Source organism: Rhagoletis zephyria, unplaced genomic scaffold, assembly GCF_001687245.7.
Source record: "Rhagoletis zephyria isolate East Lansing unplaced genomic scaffold, Rhagoletis_zephyria_1.1 Rzeph_scaffold_00986, whole genome shotgun sequence".
NCBI classification, from domain to species: Eukaryota; Metazoa; Arthropoda; class Insecta; order Diptera; family Tephritidae; genus Rhagoletis; species Rhagoletis zephyria.
Genome location: NW_016158070.1, coordinates 86,651 through 104,909, shown reverse-complemented (window position 1 = coordinate 104,909; position 18,259 = coordinate 86,651). Strand labels below are relative to the sequence as shown.

The following is an 18,259-nucleotide window of genomic DNA, read 5'->3' as shown; positions in this document are numbered from 1 at the left end:
ACTTCGTTAAAAGGATCACTCATTTGTAAAATACAAAACACCGCAATATATGTATATATACCAGTAATTTTACTAACCGCTCCAGTAAACAGAATTCAACTAACTGACAAATAATGACAATAGAAACAAAAGTAAATCGTTGCTCAATGTGTTGAAAATTAATTTTTATTCATTATTTAAAATAACGAATAAAATAACGAATAAATTATTCGCAAGCAATTTATTCGTGAATGAGTTATCTGCGAATAATTATATTACGGATAAAATTGTATTCGAATAATTATCTAAATAACAATTTATTCGAATAATGCCCAACTCTGGTTATGACAGTATTGTAGTAAATGAACGGACATGTACATACATATATATGTAAGCTACCGGCCAAACCCGATCTTAGGATAAACTATTTTTGTAACTCTCATCAGTCCAACTCAAGCTACGCAATCCATATGATTGTTGTATCCAATTTGGTTTCGGTTGGACAGATATATCGCATTAGGTAGAACTAGTTTAGCCTGGGCAAAACTAGTTTGACATAAGATCGGATTTTACCGGTAACATATCCATACATACATAGGCACATGTAACTTACCCAGTCTTTATTTGACCTACCACAAAAAATGCTAATGAAAACAATTTTCCAGCAAAATTGTGTAGATAGAGGATTTTGCTCTTGTAACAAAATGTTATTGCAGATAGTGGGTTTTTCAAAATGAGAATATAATACCATTAAAGCAAAATTATAAGTTTGACATTATTGTCGTGGCTGAAAGATAAATAAGAGCTAAGGTTACCATCAAAAACTAATTTTCATCAAAATTGCAGATAAAGGGTATTGAATATAAGCCCTGGATATATACACTCACAAATAAAATCTTTATCATTACAGCTCGTTTGGATAGAAACACCAACAAATCCGATGATGAAGGTTGCTGACATTGAAGCAATTAGCAAGCAATGTCAAAAGAGGAATGCCATTCTTACGGTGGACAATACGTTCTTAACGCCATATTTTCAAAAGCCTTTAGAGCTAGGTGCTGATTTGGTATGTTATTCTTTAACGAAATATATGAACGGCCATTCTGATGTCGTTATGGGAGGAGTAATTACAAATTCTGATGATTTATATAATCAATTGAAATTTTTGCAAAATGGTACGTAATTTATAGGTTAAAACATTGCCAGGTATATTAATTTTTTTTTTCCAGCAACGGGAATCGTACCATCTCCCTTTGATTGCTATCAGGTGAATCGTGGTTTAAAAACGCTCTCTTTACGCATGGAAAAACATCAAAGAAGTGCAATTGCTGTAGCAAAGTTTTTGGAAACACATCCTTTTGTTGAAAAAGTTATGCATCCGGGATTGCCATCTCATCCGCAGCATGAACTCTCTCTTAAGCAAACTTATGGATACAGCGGAGTATTCTCGTTTTACCTTAGAGGCAATTTAATGCATTCTAAAGCTTTCCTTCAAAATTTAAAAATATTCGCGTTAGCTGAAAGTCTAGGCGGTTATGAAAGCCTGGCAGAACTCCCGTAAGTATTTAAATTCTCCTAATTCCTTAGCCTAATTTAATTTTCGTGTATTTAACTTAGAATTAAAAACAAGCAATTATTAAACAACCGACTCATACAAAAATTCAGGAGTACCGTTAGTTTATTTATGATCCATTGATCGGAACTAAACGAAATTGGCGTGGGATCACTTGAGGTGCCACCTTTCAGATAAAAAAATAATTATCGAAAACGGTTCAATAAAATACAATTTTTGGATACTATTCTACTATGGTATTTAAACTGTTTGTTTATGCAGTTTTGCGAAACATTTTAACCACATACTTTGCATATTTTGAATATTCAATATAACGATGAATAAGCCTTCGTAAGTTTCCATTTTCACAACACCAATCGCAACCAAAATCAAACTTTTTAGAAAAGTATACAGTGTTAACTATTTGTAGTTCGGCAAAATGGAATATTATACTTTGTACGTATGCAATGCAATTGACGTTTTGGAAGTCAGCTATACATAAAAAAATATTCCGACAAATTGATAACCTCTTTTTTTTTTAAGTCTGTTAAAAAGAATGCTTCAATGAAAATTATGAACGTGCGTAAAATCGATTAAATAACCAAATAATAATAATAATAATATAATAATAGATTGGCGCTTACACATATGTTAGTGTTTGGCCGAGCTTGTCCTCCGATTTGTGGCGTGCGCCTTGATGTTGTCACACAAAAGCGGAGGGACCTACAATTTTACGCCGACTCCGAACGGCGATTGTATTTTTATGAGAAGCTGTTTTTCATGGCAGAAATACAGTCGGAGGTTTGCCATTGCCTGCCGAGGGACGACCGCTGTTAAGAAAAAACCTTTTTTCTATATTTTGGCGATGTTGCTTTGACCAGGGTTTGAACCCAGGTGCTGCGGAGTGGAAGGGCGCACTGCTTACCACTACACCATAGTGGCCGATAACCAAAACCAAATTGGCTTAAGGAAATTTCTTATAAGCGCATTACTTCTTGCCCAATTCGCAATGCACTAAGTTTCGAATGAAATTCATTCTTCACTATGTTTGTCCCACTCGCTAATGTGTTAATTACGGTAGAGTGCAATGACGCCCACGGGCGCAGTTTCCTCTTTTTTAGGAAATAATGCAAATTTCAAAAAGAAATTAGCACATGAACAATATAAACGTATACTGTAAATGTTGGTTGTTGTCGTAGCGGTACCCGTTCGGGTCGCGGAAGTGTGCAACTTCCACCGGGTCTGCCCACAGCGACAAGGGCGTTAGCTAGGTGGGGTTTTGGGGGCATGCGAAGAAGTGCCGTGTGTCGTGTGGCCACTCTCCGCATGCCGGGCACATCCTTGTTTATTCTGCTCAGGTATGAGTTCAGCCTGCTGCAATAGCCAGAGCGAAGTGGTGCGGGTCTCCCGAGGTAGACAAAGTTCTGTCCCGCCCACGTCAGGTGGTCGTGTGTCCAGAACGGCATTCGCAGGTCGAGAGTCTACATAACTTGAGACCGACTCCCTGTGAATGTCGTTCAGGGCCTGTCTGTATGCGGTTAGGTCCAGCGGTTCTTTAGTGAACCTCTGGACTTCGTCCGTCAGTTCGGTTATGTGCGCCGAGAAGGAGAGCAGATTGTCGAAGGTGACTCCGAGGATTTTAGGGTTATTCACCATCGGTATTGTTTCGCCACCGACGTTAATACCAAGTTGCAGTCTGACCTCCATTGTCCAGGTGGTGAATAAAGTTGCCGAGGTTTTCCTAGGGGAGAGGGTTAGGCTCCGTGCAGTGAAGAAGCGAGAAAGCTCGGCGAGATAATCGTTTGCTTTCGAGCACAAGTCATCATCGCGCCATAATCGAGCCATCGTCAGCATAAGGGACAATAGTGACTCGCTGCAGTGGTTGAGGGAGCTTTGGAATATAATAAATAAACAATAGCAGGGATAGGACACCACCCTGTGGGCCCCCTGTTTAATTTTTCTCGGTTTGCTTGTTTTGTCCCTAAATATTACTGACGAATGTCGACGACTCAGATAATTCGCCGACCACCGTTTTAGTCCCTGTGGGAAAAGGAGGCCGCAATGCCTTCCAGTAGCGTGGAGTGACTAACGGTGCCAAAAGCGTTTGACAGGTTCAGCTACTAGAATAATTCTCTCACAGGGGCGGTTGCGGTTTAGGCCACGTGTTATCTGAGTGTTTATGGGGTTAAGGGCTGTTGTTGTGCTGTGCACTTTACGGAAACCATGCTGATGCTTCGCTGGGGTCAGGTGGTTCGCAAAATACGGGAGTAGCAAGGCCTCTAGTGTTTTCGCTACTGGCTACTGGGTTAAGCAGTGGGAATGATGAGAGTGGCCACAGACCGGTTGAGGACCTTGGTTAAATAGTCCACTCCCGCAGAACCCAAATTCTTCAGCATTAACATACAAATTCCATCGGGTCCTATGGCTTTGGAAGCTTTCGCCTTCCCGATGGCTACCCTTACCTCACCGTTATTGAAAACAAAAGGCGCAATTGGTGTTGGCAGTTTGTGCAGCGAATGCGAATGTTAGGAATAACATTAAAAAATGTATAATCTACGTAAGTAATCGTTTTTATTACTTAAAAATTTTGTATAATATTAGGACATTGAACGAGTGCTTAACCGTGGAAACACAATGCCGGCGAACGGCGAACTCACCACAACGAAATGTCCGCAGTCAAAATTAGAACACACGCCGGCATATGAAATTGAACACAACCAAAGCGAAATGCAAAGTTTGCTCGACGTTTCGTGGCGATAGATTTATTTCCATCGCTCTGCTGGGCGATGGCGGTCGTATGTTTTTTTGCTTTCAAAGATTTAGAAGAAAACAACATATAACACGAATTACTTTTGTTGGTTAAAAATATAGTCATCGATTCGTTGAATCTGGGTTAAAATAAAATAATTTATAATAATTCTTGCCTTATATTTATATTTGTTATCATTTCATCATTTCTAGATATGGTTTCGTTTTTAAATATGGTCTACTAAATTATAAGTGCGACGAAATGGTATCAGTTGTTTTCACTATCGTTATAATTCTGTTAAAGTAGGCGAAATAGCAGGGCGAATGGTGAACGATGGCATTGCCCAATTTGGCGAACTTCGCCGTACAGCATGTATTGTGTTTCAAGCATAACCTATACAGTGTTTTAATCTAGTAGTCAAAGTTCAAAAGGGGCATATTATACTTAAAAAAAAAGTAAATTCGCTGCTTTTTCTCCCATGAGGTGATTTCTTAGAGGCTCGTATATAAGGCCGGCTGCACTGCACAATTGCTCACTTGGAACGCTGGTGGGTGGAGCGCTCAAATATTTGCGGGCCAGGTCTGTCAATTTGTCAATTTTAGTTTAGTTTTCTACCAGTCGAGAGGATTTTCACCAAGATGAGCTCGTTTTTCTTTAAGATAGGCCTTCAATTGAGCTTTAATTTCACTTTTTTTAATGTCTCCAGATTCCACATCCGAGTCTTCGCTTATTATTTCTAGGTTGCATATAAGACTTTTAGCAGCACTTGTTGGAGGACCATCAATGTTGCTTGATATACATACTACTTAACCGTTTAGCGCCTGAAGCTAAAAGCCGGTTATTTTCCGCACCCTGGTTAGACAAACTTTGAGCCATTTCAACAATATTTGAGTGGACTCTGCCCTTGTACACATTCGCATTCGCAAAACATTCGTATCATTTGATCATAATGTATCATAACGAATGCGAATGCAAATATTCGCAACATCCCTGGTACGTTCACTTGTTGCCGAATCTCCTCGTTGAGATGCCTGGTACCTGGATTTCCGGGATCATCCTAACGAAGGTTGTCACGCTCATCGGCTAGGACAGTCGCTTCAGCAAGAAAATTCGGACGGGGATCCGAAATACATCCTGCTGGGATGAAGCGGGCTGCAGCAGCAGTGACAACCCTGCGGAATTTACGCTCACCTGCATGAAGGTCGGTTGGTGTGGGTAGGGCAATGAAGGTGCTTTCAGTAACATCCGTATAGCCTTGCCAGTCAGCTTTGGAGAAGTTGACAGTTGTAAGGTCTGGCGAGCTGCAGCAGCTGCCCATAATCCTGGTGGGTGCGTCCTCGTTTGTTGTGCAGAATGTCGAATCGTCTAACTGCTCAGCCAAATGTGTTCCCCTACGATCATTCGACAGGCTTGAATGTCAAAGGTCGTCGTGCGCGTTAAAGTCGCCAACTACTATACGGTTTTTACCTCTGAGGACCGCACCTATTTCAGGCAGGATGCCGGGCAGCTGGTGACAGGGGGTATAGGGTAGATGGTAACCAGTGTCGCTTTTAAGAATTATTTTAAACAATTTATTTTTGTATTAAATACTAATGACCAGTCTTACCTAAAATCTAATTACTCTGTATGTTTATCTGCAAATGCACTTTCCAATCTTCTTCTTCTTACTTGGTGCTGTAACCGCCTAAGCGGGTTTGGCCGAGTTCAGCAAAGCACGCCAGTCGTTTCTCTTCTGTGCCCACTGACGCCAAAGGAAACGCCAAGTGAAGCCAAGTCCTTCTCCACCTGATCTTTCCATCGCAGTGGGGCCTCCCTCTTCCTCTGCAACCACCAGCGGGTTCCGAGTTGAATACTTTCAGAGCTGGAGCGTCGGAGTCCATTCGAACGACGTGCCTAAGCCAGCGGAGCCGCTATATTTTAATTCGCTGCACTATGTACATGTGGTTGTAAAGCTCATACAGCTCGTAATTCCATCTTTCTCTGGAATACTCCAAGAGCCGCTTAATCGGATGTTGTCGTTGTCCATGCTTCTGCGCCATATACCAGCACGGGCATGATGAGTGACTAATAGAGTGTGGTTTTCTTACGTCGATAGAGGACTTTACCCCTGAATTGCCTACGCGGTCCAAAGTATCGGTGTTTATGCTGGTTCCCAAGTAAAAAAAAATCTCTACTTTCTCGAAATAATAACTGTCAACAGTGACGTGGGTGCCAAGGCGCGAATGTGCTGACTGTTTGTTTGATGACAGGAGACACTTCGCGTCGTCCTCGTTTACCACCAGACCCATTCTCTTTGCTTACTCATCCAACTTGGAAAAGGCAGAACAGACTTCGCGGTTTTTGTTACCGATGATGTCGATGTCATCGTCATAAGTCAGCAATTGTACGCTCTTGTAGTGTTCCTGAGCAGTTCACTTTTGCAGCTCTTAATATCTTCTCCAACATCAGATTAAAGAAGTCACATGAAAGGTAATCGCCCTGTCTGGAACCCCGTTTGGCGGCGAACGGCTCGGAGAGGTCTTTCCCAATTCTGACGGAGCTGGTGGTATTGCTCAACGTCATTTTACACAGCCCTATGAGTTTTTAGGGGATGCCAAATTCAGACATAGGCATATAGGCAACTCCCTTTAGTGCTGTCGAAAACGCCTTTTAAGTCGACAAATTCNTGGTATTGCTCAACGTCATTTTACACAGCCCTATGAGTTTTTAGGGGATGCCAAATTCAGACATAGGCATATAGGCAACTCCCTTTAGTGCTGTCGAAAGCGGCTTTTAAGTCGACAAATTGGTGGTGAGTGTCGATCGTTTTCTCGCGGGTCTTTTCCAATATTTGGGGTATGGTGGATTTGCCAGGTCTAAAGCCACACTGATAAGGCCCAATCAGTTCATTGACGGTGGGCTTCAGTCTCTCAAACAATACGCTCAATAGGACCTTGTAGCCTATGCTTAAAAGGCTGATCCCGCGGTAGTTGGCGCGAATGGTGGGGACGCCTTTCTTGTGGATTGGGCAGAGCACACTTAAATTCCAGTCGTCGGGCATGCGTTCATCTGACCATATTCTGCACAAGAGTTGATGCATGCACCTTATCAACTCCTCGCCGACGTACTTGAATAGCTCAGCTGGCAGGCTGTCAGCACCAGCAGCTTTGTTGTTTTTCAGCCGCGTTATTGCTATTCGTACCGCGTCATAGTCAGGCGGTGGAACATCGACGCCGTCATCATCGACTGTGGTCTCTTCCTGTCGTCCGACATTTCAAGCTCTTCGCAATCACGTATTTCGGCCTCTCTTATTGCGGCAAATACGTCTCGCTTCCCTCTTNAAAAAAAAACATTTTCGATGGGCACCCCAATATACAGTATTTACCGTCGGCAGAGCAACTGATGGGCAGTACCTTTATAAACATTCGGACTCATTTTAGAGTCAGAAAAGTCTCAGAATTTTGAGTTGTAACCCTCATTATGAGCTCAAAAAAGAGTCAGAAAAGAACTCATTTCCCTTAGAAGGGCACGCCAAATTTAGTCCAAATTAGGAGTCATATTAGAGTCTGCAATATGACGCTTTCTGAGTCTTAAAAACAAATATTCTTTATAATTGTGATTACTTTAACTTCTATGTGAACTTTATTATAGCTCAGTTATGCATACTTTGTACTGCACTGCATAGCATGCCATTTTTACGTAGAAATCAAAAACCAATAGACTTCTACATTCATATATAATGCTGTGCGTTGGGTAACTGCTTAAGCTGGAACTCCATAGGCAAGCGTATGCTTGCGTAAGCGAGATCCATTTCCATGCCCTTACGTGCGTAAAAACTGACCAACTCCACAGTGTGCGCTTACAAGCGTTTGCCAGTCGTCATTTCGACAAGTTGATGCAGCATGCATATACATTTTTACACATATTTATAAAGAAAATACTTACCAAGCCGAAAAAATTCTCTACCAAAATATGTATATCGTCGTTTAAAGTACAACCCTTTAATGTCTCCTATAAAATTAAGGCAACCTCACATACGAGCTTTTGCATTTTCTTGATACGCGGTTTTGAACTTTAAACGACAATATGTATTGTCATAGCGTTGAAGATTTCAAGCCGTACGGACGTGTTTTCACTCGCTCTTGTTTAAGTCATTAATCTTTGTGGTACTTTTATTATTCACACATCTAATTGGTCAAATTACCAAATGCGTGAGACAGTGACTCTTTTATTAGATGTTATTAAAATCAGTGCCAATAAACAATATTATTAAATTGGCTAATTATGCCGTGTGTGTGTAGCCAAAAAGTTGATCGCACCCAAGCGAAAGTGCAGTGTGACAAATGCAAAGAGTTGTTTCACTTAAAGTGCATGGGTCTCTTACAAGCCGATGTTGACTTCTTGCTTAACACAGGCAAACCATACTTTTGTAATGTGTGCATGGTTGTGCGTCGCTATTCAAATCGTTCTCCACCTCCATCGCTTGTCTTAGAGGAAATTAGTGCTACTTCCAATAGTGCATTGAACTCGACAGCTACATCAACTCGTGAAACGAATGTGATTATTGCTTCCACGACGGAAAATGTAAAGCAAAACAATAATACTCAGCAAGTGTCATTACATTCTCTTCTTAAAGAGATTGCTGCTCTTAAAGCTGATAATGTGCGCATACTCTCGCTTCTAACTACGCTCCACGAAAGTAAAAGCCAATTAGAACAAAAGACTGAGCTTCTTTATGCTGAAATTCTTACGCTAAAATCCAATGTAAATGACAAAGATGCTAATATAACTAAGCTAACTTCGGAAGTTAAAAAACTTCGCGATGCTGTTGTTGGTATCTCAAACAAGATACCAATGCCATTACCTACTAGTGTTGCTAACAACCACAATAGTGCTTTCGTGTCAGCTGATCAATGCATAACATGTTCTCCATTACTCAGTTGTGCTCTTCCCGCTATTACTACTAGCATATCGAGCTCTCACTCTCAATGCGCTGTTTCCTATAGCGCTGCTGCCGCTAGTGCCTTTGTTGGGAAGACGACGTCTGGTGCCGCTGTTTTTGTGCCAATGTCTACTGCGAGTACTACGCAGTCTGATGATTCTGCTAACTATGCTGCTCACAGTGATGCGTCTGGGAAATTGACGACTGTCTCTGCGCCTATTGCTCCTACGCCAACTGACATGTACCCCAAATCTACTGTGCTGTCGACGCAGACCGATGTTTCTGCTATCTCTCCTGTTGATAGTGATGCCACAGCAAAATCAACGTCTGTTTCAACGCCAATTTCACGTACGCCTAATCTAGCTGATAACAATGGCCAGTGGAAAACCGTCAAACGTAATAAGCGCATAATTCCCAAACCACCTTTAGTTATTGGGTCGAACAACAACAACGAGCTTAGTGTAGTAGTCTCAAAGTTAAAATGGTTGCATATCTCATCTTTTTCTACAAGTGTGACTGCCGCGGATATTTTATCCTACGTTTCCAAACATGCGGAAATAGACCCGAAGCATCTGATGTGTTTCATGCTAATTAAAAAAGATGCCAAGTTGGATGATCTTCCTAAAATCAACTTCAAACTAGGGGTGGCGGAACGGTACTACGAGAAGGTGGTAAATGCTAACATCTGGCCCACTAATGTCAAAATACGTCCTTTTCGTTTTTTTCCAAAGGACGGCCCCCAGCAACTAAACCCGTAACTACCCCTGTTCGGAATAACTCTAGTCTCAGACAGCTTAAAATCTACTTCCAAAATGTATCTGGCATAAGGACTAAACATAACTCTATCTTCAATAGAAGTGCACACTTGGATTATAACATCTTTGTCCTCATTGAAACCTGGCTCAACTCTGAATTTAATGAAAATGAATTTTTTGAGCCAAATCTGTACAATATTTATCGAAAAGACCGGGATGTCACTAAGACTGGTTTGTCCAGAGGTGGAGGAGTTTTGGTCGCTGTTCAACGTTGTTTGCGGTCTTCATTAGTTTCCCTTGATAATGAGGACTCTCTTCTAGATCAACTATGTGTCGTGGTGCATGGTTCATCTAAACTTCTTCTTTGTGCGTCATACATTCCTCCGTCAAGCAGCGACATGCTCTATAAAGCACATGCTGATAATATCCTCGCTTTAGTATCTAAGAATAATACGCCTGACGATAATCTTTGTGTTCTGGGTGATTATAACTTGCCCAATATTACTCGGTCCTACTTGGATGATAGCCGAGCTTTGTTTCCGGGTAACATCAGCAATTTTCGCGAAACTTATTTAGTTGATAAATTTTTAAGTATTGATCTTATTCAAATTAATAATTTTAAAAATAAGCTTTTGAGAACTTTAGATCTTATTTTCATAAGTAGTAACATGAATTTCTCATTACACGAGTGCTTTGAACCCTTGTCCTGCCCTGACCAGCATCACGTACCGCTTATCCTTAAGCTAGAATTTTATGTTTTTTCACCTCTTCAGCTAAAGAATGGAATTTCTGGTTTTTGCTTTAACAGCCACAACCTGAACCTGTTAAGTAATGAACTTTGCTCTGTTGATTGGGACTCGTTATTCAAAGGGTTCGAAGTTGCTAAGTGTTTTGATATTTTCAAAAACATATTCTTAGAAACATGTTCTGAAATTATACCGCCTAAGAAACAATATTGCCACAAAATTCCGTGGTACACGAAGGAGTTGAAAAAATTGAAGAATTTAAGAAACAAATTTCATAAAAAGTTCAGATCATCTAATGACAATCGGTATAAGGATATCTACTTAAGATATGTGAAGGAGTTTACATCTCTCAACAAAATGCTCCATAGAAACTACGTTCGTAAATTTGAATGCGATATTAAGTCAAACCCGAAGTCCTTTTGGCGTTACGTTAAGTCGAAAAAGGCATGCTCTAATATTCCCTCTGCAGTCTTTTATAAAGAGGCCCTTGGTAATTCTGCCAACGAGGCTGCTAATCTATTTGCGGAGTTTTTCAAAGCTAACTTTGATAATGAATCTGATTCAGTTTACGATGAAGCCTGTAACTTCAACTGCCCAATTAATTTTGGTTCACTAGTGCTAACTATAGAAGATGTAGAGGATGGCATTCGCAATCTTAAAGCTTCCACAAAAACAGATATTGATGGATTTTCCTCCTACATATTTAAAAACTGCGCAGCATTCGCTAATCCACTTCTTCTAATGTTCAATAAATCTCTTGACCGTGGGGTGTTTATTGATGCATGGAAGGTAACCTCTATTACCCCGATCCACAAAAGTGGCAATAAGGCTAATGTTGCTAACTACCGACCTATTTCGCAATTGTCAACAACCTCGAAGCTACTTGAATACATTGTAAAACAGAAAATGTATTTCTCATTCAAGCACCGAGTATCTAGTAACCAGCACGGTTTCGTTCCTGGTAGGTCAACTGTCTCGAACTTAGCTGTCTTCTCTGAATTCTGCACGACTGCTTTCAATGATCGTCTTCAGGTTGACACCATCTACACAGACTTCTCCAAAGCCTTTGATAAAGTAAGTCACTCAATATTACTAAACAAGTTAGCTAGTCTAGGGTTTCATTCTACCTTTTTGTCTTGGGTTAAGTCTTATCTCTCGTTTCGTAAATGTGTAGTTGTTGTCGATAACTTTGCGTCCCTTCCTTTCATTGCCTCCTCCGGTGTCCCTCAAGGCAGTATACTAGGACCTCTGCTATTTGTCATCTTTATCAATGATATATCTTCTTGCTTTGTCTCTTCCAAATATCTTCTTTATGCCGACGATTTGAAAATCTATACTACTATCTCTTCTCCTTCTGATGCCGTAGGTCTCCAAAATGATCTTAACAATGTAACAGAATGGTGTAAGAAAAATCGATTGCAACTTAACACTAGCAAGTGTTTTCATGTGTCCTTTTTCAAGTCTCGCTCCCAAATCTCTACCTCTTACTTTATTGCGTACTCCAGGCTCACCACTCAGTCTGTAATCTCGGACTTAGGTGTAATCTTCGATTCTAAGTTCTCGTTTCATGCCCATCTAAATCGCACAATTGCAAAATCATATTCCATGCTTGCCTTCATACGCCGTTTTAGTTCTGACTTCACCGACCCGTATACTCTAAAATGACTTTTTACCTCACTAGTTCGTTCTAAGCTAGAATACGCAGTATTTATATGGAGACCATACTATGACTGCTATATTAAAAGGCTTGAGAGGGTACAAAAGACGTTCATCAATTTTGCCCTCCGCTCTTTAAATTTTGATGATCCTGTTCCTTCTTATAATGCCAGACGTCAACTAATCGACCTGAAATCTTTGCACAGTAGATTATTCTTTCCCTCAGCTTTATGTATGATACTATCCGTGGTGTGATTGACTGCCCTTTTCTATTGGAAAGAGTTTTCTTCCATGTTCCCCACAGAAATCTTCGAAATAATGAAATCTTCGTTCTTGAATGCGTGAAGACCAATTATGCATATTATGCCCCAATCATTCGATCTTTGAGAGAATTCAATTTGTTTGCAAACTCCTTAGATATCGATTTTTCTTTTGATAAGACTAAATTTAAGTCATTACTAAATGAACGCATTACTTAGACTGTATTCTAATTTATCTATAATTCGCTTTGTAGTCTGTAAGAATCACTGTATTTCATAGATTACTTTATTGAAATAAATAAATAATAAATAAATATATACCCAACGTGTAGTGTATTAACTTCAAGTTGGTTGCCTACGCAAGCAAATGCATGCATGAAAGTGCGTAGGCAACTGGCTGAGTCAGTGGTGATCGTCGGTACGAATCCTACTGAAAGAAGTCTGATGAGGAAATGTGGTGATTTCCGAAATAGCTATCACTTCTACCATTTTTTCAAATTATTGTTGCTTTTCCACAATAAGTTTTCACTAAAAAACGGCCCAAGCTCATAAAAATTGTTGAATATAATTTTATAAGGCCATAAAATAACAAAAACAAATAACTTAAGGACGAGCACACCTAAAAGTTAAACATTGTAATAACAGAAATATTAACAAAAACCAACAAAACCAACAACCACATGATCAAGTGAATTGCACCGGAATCTTCTTCTTCTTTTTTGGCGCTGTAACCGCCTAAGCGATTTTGGCCGAGTTCAGCAAAGCACGCCAGTCGTTTCTCCTCTGTGCCAACTGACGCCAATTGGCAACGCCAAGTGAAGCCAAGTCCTTCTCCACCTGATCTTTCCATCGCAGTGGGGGCTCCCTCTTCCTCTGCTACCACCAGCGGGTTCCGAGTTGAATACTTTCAGAGCTGGAGCGTCGGTGTCCATTCGAACGACATGACCAAGCCAGCGGAGCCGCTGTATTTTAATTCGCTGCAGCTATGTCCATATCGTTGTAAAGCTCATACAGCTCATCGTTCCATCGTCTGCGGTACTCGCCGTCGCCAACGCGTAAAGTACCGTAAATATTCCGCAAAATCTTTCTCACAAACCCCCCAAGAGCCGCCTGATCGGATGTTGTCATTGTCCATGCTTCTGCGCCATATACCAGCACGGGCATGATGAGTGACTTATAGAGCGTGGTTTTCGTACGTCGAGAGAGGACTTTACTCCTGAATTGCCTACTCAGTCCAAAGTAGCACTTGTTGGCAAGAGTGATTCTACGTTGGATTTCAATGCTGACATTATTATCGGTGTTAATGCTGGTTCCCAAGTAAACGAAATTCTCTACTTTCTCGAAATTGTAACTGTCAACAGTGACGTGGGAGCCAAGGCGCGAATGTGCTGACTGTTTGTTTGATGACAGGAGATACTTCGTCTTGTTCTCGTTTACCACCAGACCCATGCGCTTTGCTTCCCTATCCAACTTGGAAAAGGCAGAACAGACTTCGCGGTTTTTGTTACCGATGATGTCGATGTCATCGGCATAAGCGAGCAATTGCACGCTCTTGTAGTAAATTGTTCCTGAGCGGTTCAGTTTTGCAGCTCTTATTATCTTCTCCAACATCAGATTAAAGAAGTCACATGAAAGGGAGTCGCCCTGTCTGAAACCCCGTTTTGTGGCGAACGGCTCGGAGAGGTCTTTTCCAATTCTGACCGAAGTCATTTTACACAGCCGTATGAGTCAAAAGCGGCTTTAAAGTCGACAAATAGGTGGTGAATGCCCGATCGCAGCGTAGCCCTGTAGGCGGCATATTTTTTCATGGCGGGGGCAGCGCTCGTACGTGCGCTCCAAGCGCTCATAGAAGAGATCCTGGGATATCTCATCTTTCTTTTCCGTCGGGGCATAGGCGCAGATGAGCGAGATGTGGAAGAATCTCGCATTGATGCGAATTGTGGCTAGACGCTCGTCCACGAAGTCTCTCTCCCACCACAAATCCAAATCCGAACGTGCGCTCCTTTACATGGCAGCTGTAGTAGACGTCGCAAGGCCCCAGACATTGCTTGCCTTACCCCGTCCAACGCATTTCTTGGTTGGCGGTGATGTCAGCTTTTGTCCTCTCGAGGACATCAACCAGCCATGCAGAGGCACCTTCCCCATTATGGGTCCGGACATTTCAGGTGCATGCCCTCAAATCGTAGTCCTTTATACGTTTACCGTAGTCGTCATCATAAAGGGGGGTCTTATCCGAGGCTTGACCTTGCTTCTTCACTGGAAGTGGTTTTAACATGGCGGGTCCCAAACCCAGCGCACAACCCATTGCTGGGACGGGGGTGGTTTTGCAACCAAACACGCGTTTATATAGCGAGCCGCTTGCTCCAAGTAGACTCCCACTTGCAGCCGCACCTACTGGTGAACAGACGCTGCAGACTTCTGTGAGCCCTTAAACTGAATAAGTCGGAGAGGCCCCACCGAAACTCCCTCTCTTTCTTTTTCACGCGGATTGGTTACCGCATCTCGCACATGGGTTGCTCACGTTGCCCAGAGTGCGCGAACGAGGAAGCAAGTGTCGGGATTGAGTATAGCCGTGCAACTGTAACTGCATACACAGCGCAACGGCTATACCCCATTGCACTCCAAATCGCTTACATTAAAAACAAAGAGTCGTGATTTGCGCCCGCGTACCTAGCATCCACATACCGGGTAGCCATTTATATACACAAAGCTTGAAATAGAATAGATGCCATTTGCTTTAAAGTATTATTTGCTTTTTACATTTTCACCTAAAATTATGCCGTTTAAACTGTAGTAACCTTTCCTATTTAAATAAAGATGTTGCATTTCTTTTTTGGTGAAGTGATGCGAACGCGAGTCCCATCGATACAACCCACTACTCCAGGGAATCCACTTTTTGAATAAAATGCTATTTTTGAAGCGTTTTACTCCTCTTCAGTCATTTGGGTTGTAATCCATTTCGAAAATATGCTGCTCAATGATATTTAAAACCTCTTTAACAACGACAGATATTGTAGGTTGCCGCAGTCCAAAATTAAAATCATTTCCACTGCACTTTTGATAACTGCCGTCAGCAAGGAGATACAGACGTTCCTCGCACACGTTTCTGAAAATGTTCCTCCATCTCGTTTTGTAAAAGGCGAAATGCTTCCTTATTTAAGCGAAAGTACTTATGAATGTGCAAAAAACATTATTAAAATTATGAATCTTCAAAAAAACATTATTAAAATGCCGCCTAGTTGCCACTACAACTTTTTCTTACTTGGTGATTGGAAGTTCCAAGGAATTCGAGTGATCACGAAGCCTTTTTCGTATGCGTAGTACATCAGTTTTGCCACCAACATTTTCGTCGTTGTAAAATAAATCAATGCTTATGTCCATTTTACTATTTATTAAAAAAAAACACTTTCGTAAACATTAAACTATATTGTTTTAATTTTTCGCCACAAAATCATGAGCTGTTTAATTTTTTGTCAAATCGTCACTTGTTTAGGTTGGCAACATCAATAAAATTTCAACTGAAGTTTGTTGTAATTCGTAATGCCAAAAAGGAGTTAAGTTGTTTTAAAGTTGAGTTGTTTCAATTTCAAATCAATTGGGTCGAGTTGTAAACAGTTATAAGGACCACTCGGCATATTTTGGATATAAGTACGCCTAAATCAGTGATGGAATAGCCATTGTGCCATTTTTGGCACTTTCATTCACAGAGGCATTTTTGGCACAATCATAAAATACAGAAATTTAGAATAAAATCCACTATACAACAAAAAATCACATACCACATTATAGATTAAAAAAATACAAAAACTGAAAATTAAAAGCACTAAACAATTAAAATAAGGGCCGTGAGAAATATTTACAAACCTCTGAATTCGATTGTGAATACGCAGTACGAAAAGTAAGTTTTCGCAACAACAAGCTTTTAATTCAGAATTTTTAGAAAGATTCTAAGCTTGCAGTTTTATAGTCTCTTAAATAAAAGTGCAAGTTTCTGCAATATGCGAAGGATTTTTGATATTTTCTTTCTGACGGTGTCATACATTTTCATGCATTAAAAAAAATTTCGAACACACTTTATATGGAAAAAATGCATAAAATTGAAAACTTGGAATCTCCCTAAAAATTCTGAATTCAAAGTTTGTTGTTGCGAAAACCTGCTGAATTTTTATAATTTTTGTACAAAGTTTGAAATGCCGAGTTTTGTACATATATTGCGTTTATTAAATTATGAATTTGCTGAAGATTTACAGGCCTTTACGCGTTGGCGACGGCGAGTACCGCAGACGATGGAACGATGAGCTGTATGAGCTTTACAACGATATGGACATAGTGCAGCGAATTAAAATATAGCGGCTCTGCTGGCTTGGTCATGTCCTTCGAATGGACACCGACGCTCCAGCTCTGAAAGTATTCAACTCGGAACCCGCTGGGTAGCAGAGGAAGAGGGAGGCCCCAACTGCGATGGAAAGATCAGGTGGAGAAGGACTTTGCTTCACTTGGCGTTTCCAATTGGCGTCAGTTGGCACACAGGAGAAACGACTGGCGTGCTTTGCTGAACTCGGCCAAAATCGCTTAGGCGGTTACAGCGCCAAAAAAGAAGAAAGAAGAAGAAATTATGAATTAGCCTTTTATATAAAATCCATCGAAAAATAATCAATGAACAGAATAGGCGAAACTGGTCAAAATGTCTCACTGCCATTTCGCATATAGGTACATACATATACATATGTGTGCAAAAATGGCATAATACCTACATATATTTCGGTTTATTTCCCCTCCGTAATTGGAATAATGTGTAATTTTACCATGAATTTATGTATGTCTAAGGAATCCTTCATAAAAGTGATTTACTGTAATAATTTAGTCAATTAATAATTATTGTATTACTGCCGTGTATTTTAAAAATATTATTTCTAAAAATACATTGTTCTTAAAACGCCTTAAAAAATTTAATTTTGTGGCACTTTCATCTTCTTTTCGGCACTCTTTTTGAAGACGATTTGGCACATTTTGAAATTTTGAAATTCCATCCCTAGTCTAAATCAGGGAAACGCCACCACTCTGATGTACGCATATGCAAAACGACATTGATTTATGTCTATAAGTTGCCATAGATATGAACACTGTTGCCACCGCTCAAAGAACTTTCTAACCAAGATTTGACGAAAAAGTTACCAAATGTAAGGAAAAATAACCAATTTTTTATTAGATTAACCACTCAGGTCATCACAAATTCTGTTATATAGTACGTATAGACAAATTTTACAAACCAAAGAAAATCAATTTTTATTTGCATTTTTGAAAAGTGAATCATTTTAAGGCTGAAAATAAATGAAATACATTCATATATAAGAATATATATGGGGCATTTCATGTCTTCCGATCGGGATGAAATTTGCACCAAGGTTAGTCCTAAAAAATAGTAGTTATGACACAAAATTTCAATGGGATCGGTCAAACACACTCCGAGTTGGAGGGTCTAGAATTTTGACATTTTGGTCAAACGGCCATTTTTTCGGATCCATATAACTAATTACCTATTGTATTTAGAAAATTTTTTCAGGAATGTTTTCGATAGATTTCTCTTCAGTCTTTACAAATTTTATTTTTTTTTAATTAAAATGAATTTTTTTCATGTTTT

The 18,259-nt window shown here is 40.3% G+C and overlaps 1 protein-coding gene across 1 annotated transcript in view; it reads left to right on the top strand.

The window, feature by feature from the left end:
• The first annotated feature begins 307 nt into the window (after window positions 1-307).
• LOC108362317 (cystathionine gamma-lyase-like) overlaps window positions 308-18,259 on the top strand; it is an 80,763-nt gene continuing 62,811 nt past the window's right edge. The window contains exons 1-4 of the mRNA XM_017615258.1: window positions 308-337; window positions 426-499; window positions 832-1,154; window positions 1,209-1,536. Coding sequence (XP_017470747.1) covers window positions 308-337; window positions 426-499; window positions 832-1,154; window positions 1,209-1,536 — 755 coding nt within the window. The remainder of the gene's footprint in view (window positions 338-425; window positions 500-831; window positions 1,155-1,208; window positions 1,537-18,259) is intronic.